Source organism: Penicillium antarcticum, assembly GCF_028974205.1.
Source record: "Penicillium antarcticum strain IBT 31339 chromosome Unknown utg000008l_segment0_segment0, whole genome shotgun sequence".
NCBI lineage: Eukaryota > Fungi > Ascomycota > Eurotiomycetes > Eurotiales > Aspergillaceae > Penicillium > Penicillium antarcticum.
In genome coordinates this window covers 1,403,096-1,424,128 of record NW_026695306.1, presented here as the reverse complement: position 1 = coordinate 1,424,128, position 21,033 = coordinate 1,403,096, and the positions used below count along the sequence as shown (strand labels likewise).

General features: G+C 48.5%; 7 protein-coding genes across 7 annotated transcripts; 4 read left to right on the top strand and 3 right to left on the bottom strand.

Annotated features, from left to right (window-relative positions):
- Positions 1–616: 616 nt before the first annotated feature.
- Positions 617–1,303, bottom strand: N7508_008056 (uncharacterized protein; the record flags this gene model as incomplete). The annotated part of the gene is made up of 1 exon (XM_058466120.1): positions 617–1,303. The coding sequence occupies one exon, from the start codon at positions 1,301–1,303 to the stop codon at positions 617–619; it is 687 nt and encodes a 228-aa protein (XP_058317448.1).
- Positions 1,304–3,070: 1,767 nt separating this feature from the next.
- N7508_008055 (uncharacterized protein) lies at positions 3,071–3,493 on the top strand (the record flags this gene model as incomplete). Its single annotated transcript, XM_058466119.1, has 1 exon — positions 3,071–3,493. One exon carries the CDS (start codon positions 3,071–3,073, stop codon positions 3,491–3,493), a length of 423 nt encoding a protein of 140 aa, XP_058317447.1.
- Positions 3,494–5,814: 2,321 nt separating this feature from the next.
- On the bottom strand, positions 5,815–6,675 carry N7508_008054 (putative pyroglutamyl peptidase type I; the record flags this gene model as incomplete). Its single annotated transcript, XM_058466118.1, has 2 exons — positions 5,815–6,501; positions 6,565–6,675. 2 exons carry the CDS (start codon positions 6,673–6,675, stop codon positions 5,815–5,817), a joined length of 798 nt encoding a protein of 265 aa, XP_058317446.1.
- Positions 6,676–7,403: 728 nt separating this feature from the next.
- On the top strand, positions 7,404–9,256 carry N7508_008053 (cytochrome P450; the record flags this gene model as incomplete). Its single annotated transcript, XM_058466117.1, has 6 exons — positions 7,404–7,628; positions 7,685–7,801; positions 7,853–7,955; positions 8,012–8,080; positions 8,140–8,751; positions 8,817–9,256. 6 exons carry the CDS (start codon positions 7,404–7,406, stop codon positions 9,254–9,256), a joined length of 1,566 nt encoding a protein of 521 aa, XP_058317445.1.
- A 1,647-nt stretch (positions 9,257–10,903) lies between these two features.
- N7508_008052 (uncharacterized protein) lies at positions 10,904–12,877 on the top strand (the record flags this gene model as incomplete). The annotated part of the gene is made up of 1 exon (XM_058466116.1): positions 10,904–12,877. One exon carries the CDS (start codon positions 10,904–10,906, stop codon positions 12,875–12,877), a length of 1,974 nt encoding a protein of 657 aa, XP_058317444.1.
- Positions 12,878–14,843: 1,966 nt separating this feature from the next.
- Positions 14,844–18,589, bottom strand: N7508_008051 (putative checkpoint protein kinase (SldA); the record flags this gene model as incomplete). The annotated part of the gene is made up of 3 exons (XM_058466115.1): positions 14,844–17,047; positions 17,106–17,499; positions 17,606–18,589. 3 exons carry the CDS (start codon positions 18,587–18,589, stop codon positions 14,844–14,846), a joined length of 3,582 nt encoding a protein of 1,193 aa, XP_058317443.1.
- Positions 18,590–18,948: 359 nt separating this feature from the next.
- N7508_008050 (DNA-(apurinic or apyrimidinic site) lyase APN1) lies at positions 18,949–20,703 on the top strand (the record flags this gene model as incomplete). The annotated part of the gene is made up of 5 exons (XM_058466114.1): positions 18,949–19,366; positions 19,423–19,459; positions 19,515–19,634; positions 19,691–19,825; positions 19,872–20,703. The coding sequence occupies 5 exons, from the start codon at positions 18,949–18,951 to the stop codon at positions 20,701–20,703; spliced, it is 1,542 nt and encodes a 513-aa protein (XP_058317442.1).
- Between the last annotated feature and the right edge of the window lie 330 nt (positions 20,704–21,033).

Here is a 21,033-nt window from a genome sequence, read left to right as displayed (position 1 = left end):
GGCTTTCCCTTCCCTCCTTGCTATAGACTTTCGACTTTGTCCTTTGCGAATAATGGTGTACATGAACGATCCTTTTACATAATCCCTTACGCATAATTGAAGCATGTCGGCCTTCCATTGTTTTTACTGTCATCTGTGTCATCTGTGCCATCTATTGGAATCTGCTTTTTGTTTTAATACCCTTGTGGAAATGGGACACATTTTGATTCAGGCTCATCTACATTACAATACATTGCCCTATTCAATAACTTGTTCACATTTAAAACTGCACCTTAGACAATAGTTTCCTGGTGATTCGCTTGTTTAAAAGTTGAGCCGGAGAGTCAGGGGACCACTCTTTGGCCTTGTATCTAGACACCTTGTTATGTAGTCCTTTGGACACTGCATATATGATACAATCACGCAAATATAAGTAGCGTCCCATGAATTCAGGAGTCCGATACAGAGTCACCGCGGTATCACCCCTGGGATTTTCACTCCACGTTCCTGACTGAATAAGAGACTGACTTTGGGAATACATGCAAAGGAAAAGATCGAATGCTGGCAAAATTGAAGACTTCCATACCCAACAGCTAGAATTATGCATTCGCAGCAAGTGTTTCCATGCCAGCAGCTATCAGTTGCTGATCCAGAGGTTTTCCCGTACTTCCCATCTATCTGACGCGTTGGGAGCGTTAAGAAGCATATCTTCTGTCAAGGTTGACTGTTGTACTGGACAAGGAGCTGCGCAGTCTGAGTCATTTGGATGCTGGATCCAGTCTTGGTAATTGGTACCCTTTTCGAAGAACTCGTTTACTCGTTTGTCTGTGATCTGTTCAAATGAGCCCCATGAGACTGCAGATCCTGATCCAGATGACCTTGATCTTGAGAAGTCTGATCTCGAGCCTGAGCCTGATCTATAGCCCCTACGAGATCCAGAACCCGAACCACAATCAGAACTAGAGCCAGGACCTCCTGCTCTTCCTACTCCAGGCTCAGAATGGGGACTAGAGCCACTTCCAGATCCGGAGGCCGATGATTCATGCTCTTTCTCCTGGATAGCTTGAAGTTTCTTAAAAGATGAGCCGGTCATCTCTGTTTCATCCGGGGCGCCACGCCTCTTCCAAAATGATGGAGACTCACTTGAATCGCCTCCTCCAAGTGGGTGCACTTTCTCAGTGCCACTCCCACCATTGTCGCCACGCCTTCTCCCTCTTCGTAAACCGGCCACATCATCCCCACCAGGAGCCTTCTCCTTCGGGTCTGCACTTAATTCTTTACTTGGTGCGTGGCCGGCAGCAAAGCTAGGCCTTTCGCCATTCATGCCCAGGAAGGGTGGCTGGACGATGGTCGCGTGGGGACCTTTGTTTTTGGCATGCCGACTCCTCCTGCTGGGGAGTCGATGCTTAGCTCTTTTTTCTTGTTTTGATGGGCATAGCTTGGTTTCACTTGACTGTTCTGCGGGTCCCTCTTGGGTAGGCTCTTGTTGCGGCTGGGCTCCTTCTTTTTCCTGGTCTACCGATTGAGCTCTACTTCCATGAGCAAGCCGTCAAAAGGCCTCTCTGATATCCACGCGGTGTTGGAATGTCGTGTGTATGTTGGTCGACCTCGCTTGTTTCGCGCACTCACATTTGGTGGCATCGGCACGAGTTCAGTCTCATTCTCTGGACTCGGAGTGGCTCTGGCTCGAGCTCGGCCTCTGAGGCGACGACGACAAGGGCCGAAACAACTTAAAGGACAGCAAACCATTACTTTTGCGTGTTTGATAGATGAGACTCGCGTTGTTGATGATTCTGCTTGATAATGCTGTTGCACAGTGCTGTTCAGGACTCGACATCTACGATCTGTTTCACGGTGTTTCGAGATCGGATTCATCTCTCAACACGGGCATTTTGGACCCTTATAGACGTGAATACGTATTCTCGGGATTTCATTGCCGGCGCTTGGTTGAGGTAGCATAAAGAAAATTATCAAGAGATAACTGGAAAAAATATTCGTCTGGAGGGAAAAGGTCAGCTAGTGTTTCAGGAAAAAACAAAGCAATTATTTCTGCCAGTACTTTAAGGAATATCATAACTAAGGAAGTTATTAGTTGAAGAGGCCAATCGTCCAATGTCGAATCACACATCAATAGACAAAGGGACCGATGCCGAAGCACAAAAATAAAACTTTTGCGACAAGCACTATTAGAAACGAAGCTAATAAAAGACCAAGGTGGTCATATGCAACCTAGCTTAATTCAAAGCAAAGGAAAAGAAACAAGAAAACATGTTAGGAAATGTTCCGTGGCTTAATTTCCAATGGACCGCATATATCATTTTCTAAATTGTTGAGGAAGTGCAATAACCTCTTGCAGAAAACCTATGCATTTTTGTTGCATTGAATCGTGGCATAAGTAGGGCAATGCTATAAGACAACTCCCAGTCGTCCTCGTAAATTGGATGATCGAGGCTTCTTGTAATACAAGAGTCATTAAGAACAACTACTTTCTCTTGATTGTCGGGAAAGTAACTTCCAGTAAGCACTTTCAGTCTGGTTGACCTCCAATTATATGTCGCAAATGCCACAAATCGCTTTCTCATTCCAAGAGATCATACACACACAATATTCAAACCAAGTGGATGTCTTGAAGAAAAGAGAGCAAGCAAGAGCAGCAAGGCACATTGAAACTGATGCGAATGTCTTGGCTTAGTGAGATCGTATTTAAAGGAATGCCCAACTGGCTGGTCAAGCAATGTAGCAAACGACTGCCATCATTGTAGCATTATATGATCTCAAATCCTGGTGGAATCGTTCTACCAAAATCAGTAGAATATAGTTTAGAAATTGTCAAGCAGCTAACAATGCTCTTTGTCAATGTTAAAAGACTGACATTTTTCAAAGATCGAGCACAATGGCCTTTGCGATTTCATTGTTTTCATTGTGATATCACCTCTTGAAATATCAAGTTCTATTAACTAAAAGATCTGAGACGAGCAAGCCTATATAAACAACCTCGACCTTTTCATCTGTTGGAGAACCTCACACATTATTTGCACATTGTTTGCTCTTTTATCTTTCGACTCAGCTTAACCACTGTTCAACCGACAAAATGTCTCGACGTACGCAAAAAGCGCCAGCCGCCCCAATGACACCCAGGCTGAGTTCTCGTAGAGCCCTAGTTACCAAGTTTGAAGAGGAATGCTCTCGGTTCAAGGTGGGTCTCAATATCCAAGTTGCCCGGTTGGAAAAATTTGATGGTGTTGCCGTCGTTACTGGCGATCATCTCACTCAGCTTTCTGAGCAGGCTCGTCTAATCAACGGGCTTTCTTTGCAAATCGCAGATGCCTTTCAAAGCACCTCAACTATCCGAGGCAAACCTCATGTCCACTACAGAGACCTTGTTACTAGCCAGTGCAGGGCTCTCTTGGGGATCCTACCGGAACTAGGTGCAATCCTCCGTGAATACAGCCTTCGGGATGCCCGTCGAGTTTCTGACCGTCTAAAGACTTACCTCCAGAACTTATGCTTTTAGTTCACCTAACCCGGCTAGCTAGGTTCAACCTCTCGTGGTGATTCAAAACGGGTATTAACTCGACTCTCAACAGTATTGATTGACATTTTTCTTCTTGTTCACTTCAGATAGAAAGGTGAGACACCATAGAAGTTTTTTTTTTGTTGTAAAATAGAGCACTTTCCATTTTCTGACTGTTGAAGACGAAATGGTAATGCGTAAACAACAAAGTTCAAGACTTGTAGTTTGTGTTTAATCGCTTTTGTAGAGACATATTTAGTACGATTGGAGAAGTCCCAGTATCATAGGATGTAGACAAAGCAGGAATCTCCATTGCTTCTAGGAAACACGTAAAGAGAGAATGATGTAATTTATCCAGGGGCTTGTAGACAGAGCGAAGGGCTCCCGACCGCCATTACCTAGTTGTTTCAACACTTCATAGGCCTTGAGGGACTCAGCCGACCATCCTGCAGGACTGTCACGCCGATAATGGAAGTAAAGAAGCCGGAGTGTAAACAAAGAGCAGTCGGCTACTTGCAGTTTCGCACAGAATATCTTCATTTTCTTATGCTTTTGCTTTTCTTTTTCTCTGTCCCCTTCATATTTCCAGACAAAATCATGTCTCTTATTAACCATTTTGCAAAGGCTGCTAGTCCTGCCATCGGCGGCATTTCTGACAATTCTGATATTCACATATTCAAGGTGGCGAGATAAGGAACATCAACAAGATCTCTCTGACTATCTTCCAGACTCTCTAAAATTGCCCCAGTGTCTTTGGTATAATACTGAATCATGTATTAGAGTCAATTTTTGGCAATCAGGGTTCATCCTTCAATCTTCTAACTCGATATTATCCTCCATATTGGGGGTATGCTGCCTCTGAAGGTAATGACTACGGAGGCCAAGTGACCAGAGTCATGTCTACATTGCGCCTTGTATCTTGAAAGGGGCCTATAGCGGACAGTCTAAAGTAGATCAGTGCGTTGTACCGCAAAGGCTTCTTGTTGACTTTTCTTTCCAGCAGCATCGAGCTTGACCTCACTCCATCGATCAAATGCCGCCTTTTTCTACTGATGCGGCACTATGAACCCACAGAAGTCTGGTATATATAGTTTCCTGCTTCTGCGTCTTTTTCTATCTTCCTATTCCACTTTTGAGACACTCCACTAGTCTCATACGTGAGTAGTGACCTCGAGGACTATGCTAGGGTACTCAGTCTGCGAGGTCTGGCGTTTGTGCCGCGATGTCGCTTCAAGCAGTGGATATGGCTGGCACGACTGGTCTCCATATTAAGAGGAAGACCTTCTACGCCACCTAACTTATCATATCCCTGTCCGTCTCTTGGGTCGTAAAGGTTCATACTGCTGACTCTTTTTCTTCTTCTCTAGCTCGAGATCGACTGAACAAATCAATCAAGATATTCCAGCCTTCTGCGACAATTGCCGCGTTGGCCCGTTCTGTTTGCCTTTCTTTTTATTTCGCAAGGATGGTGCCTCCATGAATTTATCGTCTTTTTTTGTCTTTGGGAAAGAGAGTCGTGAGACGGGACATGGAAGCGCATGTAGGATGAGATATGGCCTCCCCGTTCAGAGGATACGAATATGATCAAGTTTCACATCCTACATTCCATGTATCAAGCCAGAGTTTACCTAGAGATATACAGACGCAGATTGTGAGCGCAGCATTGCTAACAGACACTACATAGCCAAGCCACAGACCTGGACATCAGCGTTGCACGTACCCTACGTTGATCAACAGTGATCGTGACCATGCTATATCAGTCTCGACAACAGATGTCGATGTATGACAGGGAAGCTTCGTTGGCAATGACAGCTGGACCGATTCGGGATATTGCTTGGAGGGGAGTCGGACGATGATTGGTACGCATATAGCCAGGACAGGAGATCGTGTGGGATGGGAGAATGTTTGCCACCGTTGTGTAATGCCTCTTGATGCTGGGATCATGCAGAATCCTACCTCACAGTAAGCTGCATCATTGATAAATTGTGTTGAGGGGAAGATGGTCTGGATGGTTGGCCTTGGTTTTGTCTTCATACAGGTCAGGCTGATCTAAGATATATGTTCCACCAGAGTGAGTGAGAATTACTTGGACAAATCGGTTAATATTTCAATATCCATTATATTCATAAATCTGGTAAATGCCTCATATAAACACCGTGCGCGCGTGAAAATGCGATTAAATAGCAGAAAGATGACTGCAGAAGATAGAAAATATTCAAAAATAGAGGCTGGAGTCGAGCGGTGAATGGGAGAGGCATGAGATATATGATTCTCGATAATACCCTCCCTGCATGAGACCAAGTTGGAGGCAGCAGCCCCATTCATACAGCATGCTTCTTGTCAAGCCAACATGACACCATAGTCTTGATCAAGGCAAGGGTGACTACGCGTCCTTGTTCAATGTTCGCATCTTCGGATGCACCAGGCACATGAAGGAAGAGGATGTTACGGTCCTGGCCCTCACGCAGAGCCAACGACATGCTGTTATAGAATATAAAGTCACACAGATAGTGACCCGCATCTTTGGACAGACGAAGATCCGATTCCGGGGCAAAGGACTGCCACGTGTCCAAGAAATGCTCATCGGGTTGGTATGGCGAGGCAGAGGATGGATCATCAGTCACACGGCCCGGTGTCAAAATGGCCGGCAGACCCAGCTCTCTCCACCGCTTCTCGCCATCGAGATACCCAGAGCGGCCCTCGACATCGGTGATGTTATAGTCATCGCGGTGGGCTAGGGTTTCAACCGAATAGTACGGTCGTGGAGAGGCTATGCCGATATGAATGATGAAGTCGGGCCGTCGACCACCGTGGGAAGCAGCGAAGTCCTCCAAAATTAACGGGAGGGTCTCCCGGACGGTGGCGTAAGCCACAGAGATAGGTGTGGGGTGCACATGGAGAGAGACTCGACGCGGGTCCGTGTCCTGGTCTTTGGACGGAAAGATGAACGACGACGGGAGGGAAGAGGCGATTAGATATGAGGCGTTCACGAGGTTTGTCTTGAAGGGCTATTACACGTTAGTTTCATGATTCGGAAGACACACGAGCACGATCCGAGACGCAGATCATACCCCAAAACCCGTTATCAGGACGGATATCTCGTTGGGAGAAACCGAGGGCTGCGGTGGATTCCCAGCTCGAGTGGAGCGCAACGGTGGAACAGCAGTTCCGCAGTCACCCATCGTGAAGACAGAAGAGGTCGAAATGAAGAAAAGATGAAGTGTCGCGGGGGAAATGAGGAGACATGCTGAATGCGGGGTCTTGGCGCATGCCGCCCATGGATCCTTGCCCTAATCGTGCCTCTATATAAAAGTGGCAAATCTAGCATTTGCAACATAAGCATAAGTATATCCTTATTTCTATGGGGGGTTTCTTCAAGCTACAGTAGTTTGTGGCTCTTTGTGGCGCCGAGACTCCTGTACGATAATTTCGTAGCCGGATTTCACGTCGGATCTGGCCTACCCGACTGGGGTATGCACTGTCCAGGGCTGTTCTCCAGTCATCGACACGCTAATAGCTTTGACGACGTCCGCGAGCTGCAAGTGGATCCCCAAGGGAAAGGAAATTGCCCTTGAATTGCCCCTTTAGGAAACGATCGCGACAATCTCTCGTTTTCGCATTATCCTCGCTTCAATGCACGCAATTTGTCGGAGCTTTGACATTCCGGCTAATTGAATTGGTGAGCTCATCCCCAGGCGGGTGGCTTTGATTCGGCTGCTATAGCATCCGATAACCCGATAGCCTCGCGTGTAGCCTTATGTGGGAATTTCCAGTTGATCGAGCAAGGAATGAAATACAGTACGTGTGACTGGTCCATGGCCTGGGATTATTATAAATAGGTCGACCCTCCGGATATAATCCGTTGTAGTAGCCTGATACCTTAATCTCGTTGTTACTGCTTGGCCTAATTATGGGCGTTGTCAACGAATTACTCAACAACCCCTATGTGGTACAGGGCGTCTGCGTCGCCCTTGTGGCGGTGTTCATCACTAGCATATGGAGTGATTTAGCAGACGAAATTCCCTTTAGTCGTGTGCCTCTGGTTGGAAAAAGCTGGTGGGAACTTACAAATAAAAAGGCCAGATCGCGCTTCACTCAGTCTGCGCGTGCTTTGATCGCCGAGGGTTTCGCGAAAGTGAGAAACGGCATCCCGGCGATGAAAGTTGCTCTTCGGCATGCTTACAGGAGTAGGGTTCCAATGTATTCCAAATTATAGGAGCGACTCAGCCAATCATCCTTGTGCATCCGAAGTACACGGATGAGATCAAGAGTCACCCAGACTTGAGTTTCGAAAAAGCCGTCAAGAAGGTAGGTTGTCACGCCTGAAACAATCCAGATCTTATTAACTGACATTAGCAGACCTTTTTCAGCAATCGTATCGCTGGCTTTGAGGCATTTCACAATCCAGGATCCTTCAATATCACTGCTGGCGTCGCGCGCACCCAGTTGACACAAGCACTCGGTATGCCATACTGAAAGCTGCCCGGGGAACATCAATGCTGACAAACATCTAAATAGGGTCTCTTTCAATCCCACTCTCAAGGGAGACTGGCGCGACTTTGAAAGAGGCATTTCCCCCAACAAAGGGTATGTTATCACCCCTCGCCGCATGCAAAAGCTCCTACTGAGGCATGTTCGCCGCGCAGAGTGGACACCGTATAATTTCTTTCAAAAGACTCCATTTGCAGTAGCCCGGATCTCATCCTTGATCTTTCTCGGAGAGGAAATCTGCCACAATGAAGAATGGGTGAATGTATCCGTTAATTTCGTGATCGACGCCTTCGAAGCCATGCGCGAGTTGCGAGATTGGCCCTCTGTTCTCCGTCCATTTGTCCACTGGTTCATGCCTACAGCCCAGAAGCTGCGTAAGCACATGGAAAGCGCCAGATTGATCATCGCCAATGAACTCGAAAGACGAGAATTAATTCGCGCCGGCAAGCTTCCTGAAGACGACCCGCCCCGCCTCCGCGATGCTCTGGACTGGTTCAAGGAGACTGCTGAAGCGAACAACTTTACCAATTTCAACATCTCCCGTGCTCAGGTTGGATTGTCGCTCGCGGCTATTCATACTACGTCGAACTTGCTTACGAATATTATGTACGATCTCGCGGCGTACCCGGAGTACATTCAGCCGCTACGTGATGAGATTCGTGCTGTTGCTGCTGAGGACGGGATCTTGAAAAAGACTAGTTTGCTCAAGTTGAAAAAGATGGATAGTGTGATGAAAGAGTCACAGCGGATGCACCCATTGAGTCTGAGTAAGTGATCTTCAGTATTTACTGTTGCATGAACTAGGAGAGTGACATGCTAAAACTGGACACAGCTGGTTTGAACCGCTACGCGACCCGGCAGATCACCCTTTCCGATGGCACTATAATTCCCAAGGGTGCAACCATCGCTGTGTCGGCTCATACCATGATGGAAGATGGCCTTATCTATGAAAACGCCCGTACCTACGACGGGTTGCGCTTCTATAACATGCGCCAGGAACCAGGCAGTGAACACAGACACCAGCTTGTCACGACAACACCGGAGCACTTTGCCTTTGGTCTTGGCAAGCACGCCTGTCCTGGTCGATTCTTTGCTGCCAACGAATCCAAGATTCTGCTGCTGCATTTGATTATGAAGTACGACTGGAAGCTGCAGTCAGAGGGTCGACCTAAGAACTATGAAAACGGGTTTGAGTTGATTACCGATCCGACAGTGGAGATGTTGTTCCGCTCGCGCGAACCAGAGATCGACCTGGGTTTCTTGGGCGAGTAGTGTGGGTTCGCATACGGACTCTGTATTGGATTCTTATTTGAGGACCACCTATTCTCTATTCTGTGTATTTTTTCGTCAGTATCATGTTTATTAGTTGCGAAACAAGCTGGAACTTGGGTGACACGCACATTCAGATATTATGATCTCGTCTGGAACCAATACATTGACTTAAATTGACACTGTCTGCCCAATACCGAGTTAGTAAATCGGCGGTGAGACTTGGCTTCTCGAATGTGGGTTTGTATCGGGCATCCCAACTGCGGCTACCCACTGCGAGATGGAATCAATTTTTCCCAATCAAACCAGCATAAATATCCGACAGAGAAACGAAGAAATTGAAGTTGAAGTTGAAGTCGAAGTATACACGTGATGGAAATACACACGTGACTGTAAGATACAGCACGCGACTTCACGCGTCGCGCGTCAGTGGAGAACTTCACCTCCTCTCGATGCGCTGAATGGGGTTATATTGGCTCTTTGGCCCCGGGCTTTGGGCCACAGACCGCACAATGAAATCTGTCCCGCTGATCCCCTCCAAGGTTATTTTTTTAACACAAACGAATTCTCTCTGAAAGAATAAAAATACCCTGGATACGGCCTGAGCCACGAACACTATGTATAATTGGGGGAAAAGTGAAAAAGTATAGGTGAAGAAAATCAGTGCAGGGCATGATCTGATGCATGACCGTTCTATAAGCAACCTCGAGGCCCTTGCAGCCAAGGAACGGCTGGAGACAGTGTCTACTTGGCCTAACCGAACACCCACGATGTTATACAACTTTACACTAAACAGTCCACCAGCCTCCCATCTTTCAGGAACAGGTCCACGGGCTCTGTCTATCTTTGCCTATTTGTACACCTATTTTTACCTCTTGCTACTCTGTATCTGTAACCCATCCTTACCTCCCAAGTCCGGATTCTGGTCTGCATCACGTAAGGTCCCTGCAGCAAACCACCTAGGAAAGAGTCGAGAAAATCTAAACAAACCCCTACGAGAAGAGAAAATATCCAAAGTAGTCCTCTCTATCGAATGAGAATAAAGAACTCGTTTGTATCGCGCAGTTTCGCGAATCGTAAGTCTAAGATTTTCTTAGTGGGCCGTTGAACCGCAAGTACCGAGTACGCTGTTCAGTGAGTGTTGGCCGCCGAACCACAGGTACCAGGTACCCCCCGGCGCCTCACCCTACGCCCAACCTCCCCCATCTTCTCTTCTTCCTCTTCTCTCCGGCCCTTCTCCCCTTCTCTCTCTACCACCCTTTTTACCACTTTCGCGAGATCCTTTCTCGCCGTCTCCATTTCGGAGGCCTTCTTTTCTTTTGTGCTTTTCTGGCGTTGGGTAATGACGAAATCTCCCTCCCCCTACTAGACGGGATGGAGCCGCAGATGTGATCTGGTGATACCGATTTCGCGCATTCCTGAGCCTTTGATCACACCGAAACCTCGGACTTTTTTTCGTTGCCTCACCTATTTTGCCCTCGTTCCCCTTTCCTTTTTCATCATATCACGATATTACGACCCTGGACGCGACTTTGCGCGTTTCGAAGCCGCATATTCACCGATCCACTACACCCTCCGACACGACTCCTACCTTCGTCAGATCGCATTGACCCCACATTCTGCGGTTCGCATTACCGCAAGATCGCCAGTATGGCTCAACGTCAGCTTTCGCGCACTCTGCCGAAGAACTTCACCTTCCCCTTCCTAGATGACGAGGTGCCCAAGACTCCGGAGCGCCCGAGCACCAAGATTGAAGTACCGCCTCCACCTCGTCACTCTATCTCGGGTTGCCGCTTACCGCGAGTTCGGCCTCGCTCCGGCACGGATGTCTGCGCTCGCATGGATCTTGACCTTTTCCAATTCCGAGGTTCAGACGTCCCGCTTCCCTCGATTGAATTTCCGCAATCTAACGGTGCGCTTGAAGCGCCTTTCCTCGGCCAATCCCCTCAAGATGAGGGTCTGCTTGCACCACCTCGCGCGCGCATGAATTTCAAGACACCTCCCGCGCAGATCCGCGGTACGCCTTTCGAGGCTTGCGAAACGGGGACCCCTTGGCCAGCTTGGGATCAGACTCCTGGGCCCATTAAACGCCCCGAGTCCGTTTGCTCGAGTTTATCTGACTCTTCTGTTGAATCTATTGAAACATTTGCTTCGCGTCCATCTGTTGGAAGCTGCACGAGTGTGGAAAGTGACTTATTCGATCCATACTTCCCTCTCGAGTTCTCCAAAGAAGCTGAGCTTGAGTCGCCTTCGCAGCGTAAATCATCGAACGCTTACAGGTCTGCTTCCGACAAAGGCTGGACGCGCGAGATGGATAATCATCTGTGGAACACTTATCAAATTTATCTCCAAGACCCCACTATGACTCCATTCAAGATGACCCCGGGCAGCATTCCTCCCCTTGGAGTCACATCCCGTGTTTCGCGCCGGGCTAAGAGGACATGGGAAAACAAGCGCAGTCGTCTCGGCCAATCTGTCTCGATGATGTCTGCTGAGCCTGGAACTCCCAAAGCAACTGCGGCATCGACATTGCAGCCAAACTGGCCCAAGACAGACGCCAAGACTCGACGTCGTCTTAAGGCACTTTGCCGTCGCAAGTTCTCTATCTCGCCTCATTATCAACGCATCATGCAGTCGCGTACCCCCGAACCCACCGAAGTGTCCGCGCCTGCAGGTACCGGTCCTCACGCGTTCGCAGACAATTCTGCCTATACAACTCGTGATCTTGGTGTCTCTCTCGTCACCTCGAATGAGCCAAACCCAATCGCTCGCGTCACACAGGATCTGCCACCGTTGCAGCCATGGAACACTTACTCATTCAATGACCCTGTGCCAGCCACTGTCGGGCCCGAAAATGTCCCAACCCCCAGCCAGCATCTCCGTGTACAATCCGCTCACAGTATCCCTCGTCTGGGATCACCCTTTGTGTACAGCACTTGGGGCCCTGGTGGATCAAACCGCCAGGTCAAGGGCAACAGCGCACCTCGCCGCGAGACTATCCATGCTCCAGGGCGTCGCACCCGCCGCAACACTTACCTGGAGCAGTCTATGCGCAACGTTGATGACGTATTCACCAGTGCCCTGGGCGAGACCAAGAACCTCGATGAAGATGTCGATCGTCGCCTTGAGGACTACCTTCATAACAACAAGCTTCAAGACATGGGTCATGGCCGAGTTCGTCTCCGCAACCGTGGCGCTACGACTAGTGGAGTCAACCCTCGAGATGTTGTCGACCAGCTTTTTTCCCCGCCTTCGTCTCTCAACTCAGGCCCAATTGAACCTGAAGAGACCACTCCTGTAATGAAGCCACCTGTCAACCACTTGCTAGACCTTGGTGACAATATCAAACGCCTTGGCTCGCCGTTCAAGATTGAAGGTGCATACAAGCGTCGCGATGCTCCAAACCGGTTCATTAGACATGCACCCTCGCTGTCCGATCCGTTCTCGAGCGGCGGCCCATCCTATGTGAGACCCACCGACGATACCTCTCCGATGCAAATTTCCCCTACACACGCACCCGAGAAGACGTCAACCCCTCTACCTTACAATGCATTTGAGGAGGGTCTCTCCGATGCCGAGCGAATCCGCCGGCAAATCTTGAATATGCCTTTCACGCGCAACTAGATTTGCGCTTTTCTGCTGTCGACTTTTCGAGTATCTGTTCTGTTCCGGTGTTGATTCCGCCAGTTTTTATCCCTTTGCATAATGACCTGAACGAGATACAGACGGGGCCCAGCTATCGCCCCCATTTCCAGCCTTTTTTTATGACAGCAACGGCATTATCAACGACTGTAACGATATGTTTGTGACTTGTGTCCTGTTTATTCTCTCACGCTCGATCACCTTCTCCACACCACAACACTCAACTCAAAGAAAAATGTGATAGGTTTTTCGCTTTCCATTTGTTTGTCGGAACCATGTATGGTACATTGGCATCGAGCTATCGGTTGCTTGACAGCAAGCATTCAACTCGGCTTGCCTTGTAACAGCAAATGCTATGTGTGGTCTTCGTCAAACCATCCAATTCTATTGGCAATTACTTTCGTTACTCGGTGGTACCTGTCTCAACTTCGACGAACGTCCACCCTTCACTTCACTCATTGACAACCATTTCTACATTTTCCTTCTGGTTTCTTCGAAAACAACAAAAGCCCAAAAAAACTTCAAATACCAATTCGAAAATCCGAAAATCTTCTCACAACTACTCGCCATATTTGCGACCCACATTCTCTACAAATTCTCTTTACTTTTCTTTCTCAGGCTTGTCCAGTCGTCGCCTGTATCTCTCACATAATGCCCCTCACACTCTCACACCTCGGCATTCTGGAAAATTGACACGACTCGGATAATTCATCCGCCTATCGAATTACCCATCACATATGGAAACGATCCCCTGCTTCTATGTTGACCCTCGTCAATCAGCATGGACAGCAATTACACAAACTTCCCCTAAAAAAGCGAATGTGCAACGATACATATGCAAATACCATAGATGAACCGAAACGAAACGAACGCGCATGATACTGCAGTTGACCAACGACATCCCTGATACGCAAGCGAGGTGTTTTGTTTGGTTATCTTTTGCCAGCGAAACTTCATTTTTCTCATAATTCATTCGCATTTCCCGGATCTTCATCAATCGATTTCGATTTGAATCCGAACATCGAGCCAGCCATAACTCGACGAGTTCTATTCTCGATCTATGATTACCGATCCGTTCAATTTCTTCATGCCTTCGACGCTCTGATTCTGCTGATTCTGCTTGTGCTTCACATGATTCCCCTAAGCTTGTGGCGAACTTTATTGGCCTTGCATTCCGGACAGTCGCATGTGATTTTTTCTTTTGCTGCTTTCATTTCATTTGCCGCACTGCTCTTTTTTTTTTTTATCTGATATCGTCTTATCTGTCTTACTTTCTGATTCTCTTCTACGTTGTTCATGACGTATGGATGCCTATCTTTTCTTTTAAGAGCTTATTATTCGTGCTGGATCTTGTTTGATCTATTGTGCAGAGTACGGCTTGTTTATTCCTTGATTCCGTGTTTGCTTTGAGCGCGAGATCATCATGGAAATCAATCATTCTTATTTTCCAAGTTTTCTTGTCATATCTCGTAGATTCTACGCCACGGTGAATGCCCGCAAGGTACGCCTGACAGATTTTTTTCTCCCTGCTTTTGTCCATATCAGCCCAGCGTTCACGTCATAGTAGATCGTGGTTAGTAACCTATAGAGATCCACCTTAAAGTATACTTAAATGAGTGGGCCCCGGGTATGGATACTCAATTTAATTACATGAGCCGGTCTAACTCTATCTATCCATGGCTTGGCCTAATGTGACGTAAACAGAAATAGAGTGAAGCTTTTTTGACTACCTAGGGACTGGTTGTTGTGAGAATGTTTGAACCGGAATCAACTGGAGCAATATCAAATATTATCTTCAATCAAACATGCATATTAACAAAGGGTAGGAAGGAAAGTGCCATTAGAACCCAACAAGAGAAAGTAACATGAAAGAGATAGGGGGTATAAGGTATGGTATAGAAAAGAAATACACAATACGGGCATGTCAACAGGAGGAAGAGTCAAAGAATCACTTCTCCAACTTCTTCTTCCGCTCCGCCAGAAGGTGTTCGATCTTACGGAGCTGAAGAGCAAGGTTCTTCTTTTCAGCATGCGCAAGAAGCCACTCTTCCATGCTACAGCGGACATGACGCATGGAATGTAGCACAGGAAGAATAGGTGCCGTAGACAGAGCAATGTCTGGTGGTCCATTCTCGCGCTCAATACGCTGCCAGCGTTCAGCGCCTGGGTTCAATAGAAGATCGAAGACACCGGCCCATATTTCACGGTCCCAGTAGCGCTTCAGAGATTCACGGATGCGGTAGGTGCGCGAAGACCCCGACGGTGAGTTCTCATCGTTGCCAACGGGTGTGGACTCAACGTATTTTCCGAAAAGAAGGACGTGGATAACGCCGGCAATACCGTATAGATCGATTTGGTGGGTCCAGGTTCTGGCTTCGCGAATCTCGTTGCATTCGTGTGTGCCAGTTTCCCAGTCGGCGATAAATTGCACATTCGGAGAGAAAGCTTGCATGTCAATACCGCGACCAAAGTCAATCAATGCAACTCCTTTTTGTTTCCAGCCGTGGTATCCACTTGGAGAATAGTGAGGGCCTTCACGGGGATCGAAGGGAGACTCATCGGCGCTGAGGTCAAGCAGGGAAAGACCTCTAGTGGGAGGTTCGTTGGAATTGGAGTCATCGAGACGGACAAGACAGTTATCAGCTTTGATGTCACCATGAAGAACTCCGTTCGCGTGGAGTCCCTCGACAGTTCGGAATAGCTCGATGGAGAAGAACATTGCCAGTGCCTCTTCTAGACCACCTTCGGAGGTATGATTGGCGCTGATAGACTCGTTGCGCACGATATTGACCAGGTCGAGCAGGGTGCCTTGTCCGCGATAGTCTTCTATCAAGAAGCTCTCCCGTTTATGCACATGCAACTCGTGTGCACGAACAATGCTGTCTGTGGCGCGTGCATAATCTACAGATTGCCGGAGACGTTCGTAGGCGGCGCGAATCATGTAGAATTCCCAGGCACTGGATGGTCCATTCTCAACCTTGACTGCCTCCAAGGGATAACGGGGTGTATCATAGGCGTTCAATTTCGGGCGAAAGTCTTTGCCCTTGGGACTGGCACCGTCGTCGGAATCGGAATGGTAGGATTCAAGACTGTCCACGCTCTCTGCTAGGTATACCGGAGCGTATGCACCAGCTCCAAGCTCACGTCGAACAATGTAGCTTCGTTCGGCTCCTGGGAATTCAAGAATTGGTGTATCAAATCTCTCATCGCCACTCTTGGATCTCCTAGTATTAGTTTTTACAAATTTCTGAATCATCGAAGCGTAGTTGCTGTCTTCAACGTGGTCATGATATCCGGTGTATGTGTCAAGTGGCGGTTCCAAAGAATTAAGAATCGTGTTGCGAATGCCCTTGTCAGTTGGATTGCACTGCGAGTCTCTGATGATCGCTTCCCGTCTCCGTAATTTAGGCGCAAGCGCCTTGAAAGCTGTTGGGCTGAATGGAACATCTGCCGTATATGCGAATGTATGATCCTCTTCTCCCAAGGGGCTATCAAGCAAGAGATCCGCGGCGGGTGATCGAGGCTTGGAAGGTGTTTTCGCATTGTACATGCTATTCCGGGCGGCTGTCAGGGAAGGAATTGAGCATTCCGTCCGTTCCACAATTGGAGTCATGAAAGGAAGGCGGTTCTGGGCCATGACAGCAGGGTCACGGTAAGTTCCCCATGGTGGAGCATAATCCTCGGGCATCTCTGGCACGAATACTTTCCTCTCTGGTGTGCCATGCGAAGAACTAGCTGCTTCTTCACTCACGACGGATTGAGACGTCAGCTCGTCATTGTCCATTCCAGGGATGTCGCGGTTGGGGTCAAATTCTGTCCAATCGCCCCCATCAGCACTATCAGCCCGTGTAGTGTCGGCAAATTCAGTGTCATCGTAGGATCTGTGGAATGTTGTTTGGGTTTCGTCATCACCAAAGTCGCTTGACGCTGCTGAAATATGACCTGTTCCGGTGCTATCGCAATCCTCGTCCTCGTAGTCACTACCGCAGAAGCTATCGGCATCTGCTTCGGTTTCTGCCTTCAATGGCTGATTGAAGATGCTATAGATCTCATCAGTCGCCGCGCGAGTATGCATGGTCATTGTCGGTTCTCTGGTGCTCTTTCTCCGGGATTTGGATTTTGACTTGGAGGGCGAGTCGAACTTCATCTTGACTATACAAGTCATCAGTTTGGATGGCTCAGAGAACTCGCATGGGTTGTATTGACTTACCGGTCTGGGTCTGTGTCGTTTCCCCTTTGACCTCGATGCGTCTTAATTTGCCTGATTTGCCGCCATCTTGATCGTGAGACTGGAAATTTCCATTTATCGTCAGGTTGTCAATCAGGTGCTCCGGTAGCTCCTCTGATGCATTGGCATTCCCCGAAATTTGTTGCAAGGGCTCTTTCTGTTTTTTCCAGTTCTTGTCCATCCACCCACGCCTGATAGATCTGAGCTCTTCGAAACTCATCTCATGGGCCGGGTTTTTTCGATCCGGGTATACTGATTCCAAGTCGACAAATACACGCTCTCGGCGGCCGGTGCGCGGGTTTACCGCTTCCCTTACATGATGTTCCGGTACTTGCTTGGGAGGAATTGGTTCTTTGGTAGATAAATCTGGTTTGGACTGAATACAAAGTAAAAAACCATAAGGTCATGCCAGCAATTAGTCCTGTGATCGTAAATATGTGGAGGTTCATAAAGAGAAAGGTTTACCCATGGTGAACACTTACCTCGTCTCTGAAAATCGCCATCTTCTGCGATGGCGCTGCTTTCTTTCCAGCCTTCAATGTTTCTCCAGCCCATGGCTTAGCCTCCATTTCGTTCTCCTTCTTGCGGTCCCGAATCGATCCAATGCTGTCCCAACCCTTTGTCGCTCCACCAGTTGCTGGGCCTGGCGCAGCGGAATCGGCGTCTGAGAAAATGGCCATCTTTGGCTTTCCGGATTTCGTCTTGGGGGCAGCCGAAGGGGATGGTCGTGTAGCTTGTTGGTCGACAGGGCTTTCTGATGAGGCGAACGGATCCGTTTTGGCGGCCAGCGCTGGTCGGACGGCCGGCAAAGCAGGTGAGGATGGCCCTGCATCTTGTGGTCGTTGTTCGTATCGATCTTGGAACTCGCTGTACTTTCGTGCCAGTCTCTCGACTGGTCGCGCTTCACGGTCCATGCCGAGCCTGTATACTTCGTCGGCTTGTGCCCAACGTCCAGCACCTTCCAGCCACCCAGCAAAGTCCTCGTAAAAGAGAGCCAGGCTTTCACCAATGCGATGACGTGCGAGGAATGCAAATGTTTCGCGCGGGGCGTCGGAGAAAAGCCGAATGTAATGGAGCCATAAACGTAGATACCTCGGGTCGTTCCTATAGTGTGATGATGAGAGGAAAGACTTCGTGGCCCGCTCCAACAAAGGAAGGAGACCGGACTCTGGGGTCGCTTGTGCAGATGGGTAGGCGTTTAGGGTCCATTTAACGTAGCGGTCGTAAACGTCGAGCGGGTCGTCTGATTCTCCAATCGACTGTAGTTCCCCTTCAAATTCTTCTCGTACGGCATCGTTGAGGGTCCTTGTCGCGTTCGGAGACGGCGCTGGAATCTTGTCACTGCTGCTGCCAGCAGAAAAGATGCGGGCAAGCTCTCTTGCTGATCGACCACCGGGGAGTGATTGAATGTTTTCCTTCTGGTTTTCGATAATGTTGAAGTCGACCAGGTCATCAGAGGCCGCCATGACGACAGATGAGAGATCTGAGAAAGCTCGAAAATTGTCGAGTTGAAGGGACAACTTTGTGTGGAGGAGGGGGTTTATCGATAAACATCACATGACCGTTGCCCCGGCGATACATCAGTTCTCTGTCCTTGCTGCATCACATTGACAGTATTGGGCAGATACGCGAGAAAATTATATCAGACAGAGCCTCGCTTCGTCAGAATAAAATACTCTGGCTAGGCATATCTTACTCTCTGGAATTCACAGCGACGGGGGCTACATAAGGCTTGGCAATATCAGCCAACTTCTTCGGGTCTTCGATCAAGTATCCACTCTTGAAACCTGCAACATTGTGAAGAACAAAGAACACCTGGAATACTATGTGCTGCCAATCACCTGATTCGCCGAAGCGTGAAGAGTTTGAATCCAAGACCAATCACAAAAGAAACCTTAGTGGTGGCACATCCGATGCCTCGCCTATGAGAAGATCCAAGCGACAGAAATCCAGCATCAATCTCAAGGAGCTGTCTTCCCCGGAGGCATCGGACGCCGAGGAAGAATATACGGCTCCGCCCGTTAAAGAAGAGGCTGTTGACGAATCTGCCCCAGCTGCTGCTCCCAAGGGAAAGCCAAAGAAGTCTCCTGCCAAGAAAGAAGCCACCGAAGACGCCGACAGCACCAAGCCTGTTAAGAAGGCGAGAAAAACCAAAAAAGATCAAGAGGCTGAAGCTATGCCTCTGGCAGCTCGCACCCAGGGTCTGCGCATGTTCGTTGGCGCACACGTCAGTGCCGCAAAAGGTCAGTACTCAACTCGGATGAACAGCAGCTTGGTATTGATCTAGAATTATGAGCAGGCGTATTTAATTCTATTCATAACAGCCATAACATTGGGTAAGTGCCAGCTTTTACTCCCCTCTTATTCAGTCCCAACTAAGTGTGGAATTAGCGGCAACGCATTTGCGTTGTTCTTGAAGTCGCAGAGAAAATGGGACAACCCAGCGCTCCAAGACGATCACTGTGATCAATTCCGTCAGCTGTGCGTTGAAAAGGGCTATGATGCATCCAAGTCAGTTACTACGATCACCCGCATTCACCAGAATAGATCACTCATGCTCAATCTAGGCACATTCTTCCCCATGGTTCCTATCTCGTCAACCTGGCCCAAAGTGACACCGCCAAGTCCAAGCAAGCATACAACTCATTCCTAGATGACCTCCGCCGTTGCGAAGCCCTTGGGATCTCTCTCTACAACTTCCAGTCAGTCAACCATCCCTTCAGCCACAATTCTACTAACACCCCAAAGCCCTGGAAGTACCAACCAGGCTCCCCTCCCAGAGGCACTCGCCCGCCTAGCAAGCACCCTCACCCAAGCCATCAAGGAAACAACAACAGTTGTCCCGGTCTTGGAAACAATGTGCGGCCACGGTAACACGATCGGCGGCGCCCTCTCCGAGTTCCGTGATCTCTTAGATCTAATCCCAAAGGAATATCACTCCCGCATCGGTATCTGTGTTGATACCTGCCATAGCTTTGCAGCCGGCTACGACCTCACCTCTCCAGAGGGCTTCAAGGCCTTCCTCGCAGAATTTGATGAGTTGATTGGCATTCAATTTCTCAAAGCCCTACACTTGAACGACTCCAAAGCTCCCCGAGGAAGCAAAAGAGACCTTCACGCCAACATCGGTACCGGATTCCTCGGTCTACGTGCATTCCACAATGTAATGAACGAGCCCCGGTTCGAGGGTCTCCCCATGGTTCTTGAAACACCTATCGACCGCGTCCCGTGGAAGACCACAGCCAACGAAGACGCCGGAGAAGGTAGTGAGGACGAGGGCAAGAAAAAGGGTGCAAAGAAAGGATCTAAAGGGACGGGCGCGGCTACCGTTCAAGATCCAGGTGTCTGGGCACGTGAGATCAAGCTGCTCGAGTCGCTTATCGGGATGGACCCTGAGTGTGAAGAGTTCAAGTCTCTTGAGACTAAGCTTGAAAAGGAGGGTCGTGCGGAACGGGCCAAACATCAGGATCAGTATGAACGGAAGCTTGAGGCGGATGAGAAGAAGAAGGCTAAGGGGCCTGCTAAGCCGAGGGGTCAGAAGAATCTTAAGGACATGATGAAGGGGGGTGTGAAGGAATAATTGTATGGATATTGATTCGAGGTAGTTTGCGTGAATGAATAGATAACGTTACTTCTTATAAGATGTGTTCTGCTGATTAGTGAATACAGTTGGACACCGTGGAGATTCACACATTATGAAAAATTTGCCTCCTGTATAATGATAACATTGAGTATCTAACCAAGGAGATGCTGCAAGAGTGACAATCAAGTTTGAGAACGGTGTATAAGCAAAAGAAATTGAATTGATGGTATCAGTGAAGTCCAAGGCAAAAGCCAACAACCGCCTCATGCAAAAAAGAAACTCATATCCTGGCCAAACCAGAATTAGAACAAATCATATCTAAAAAGA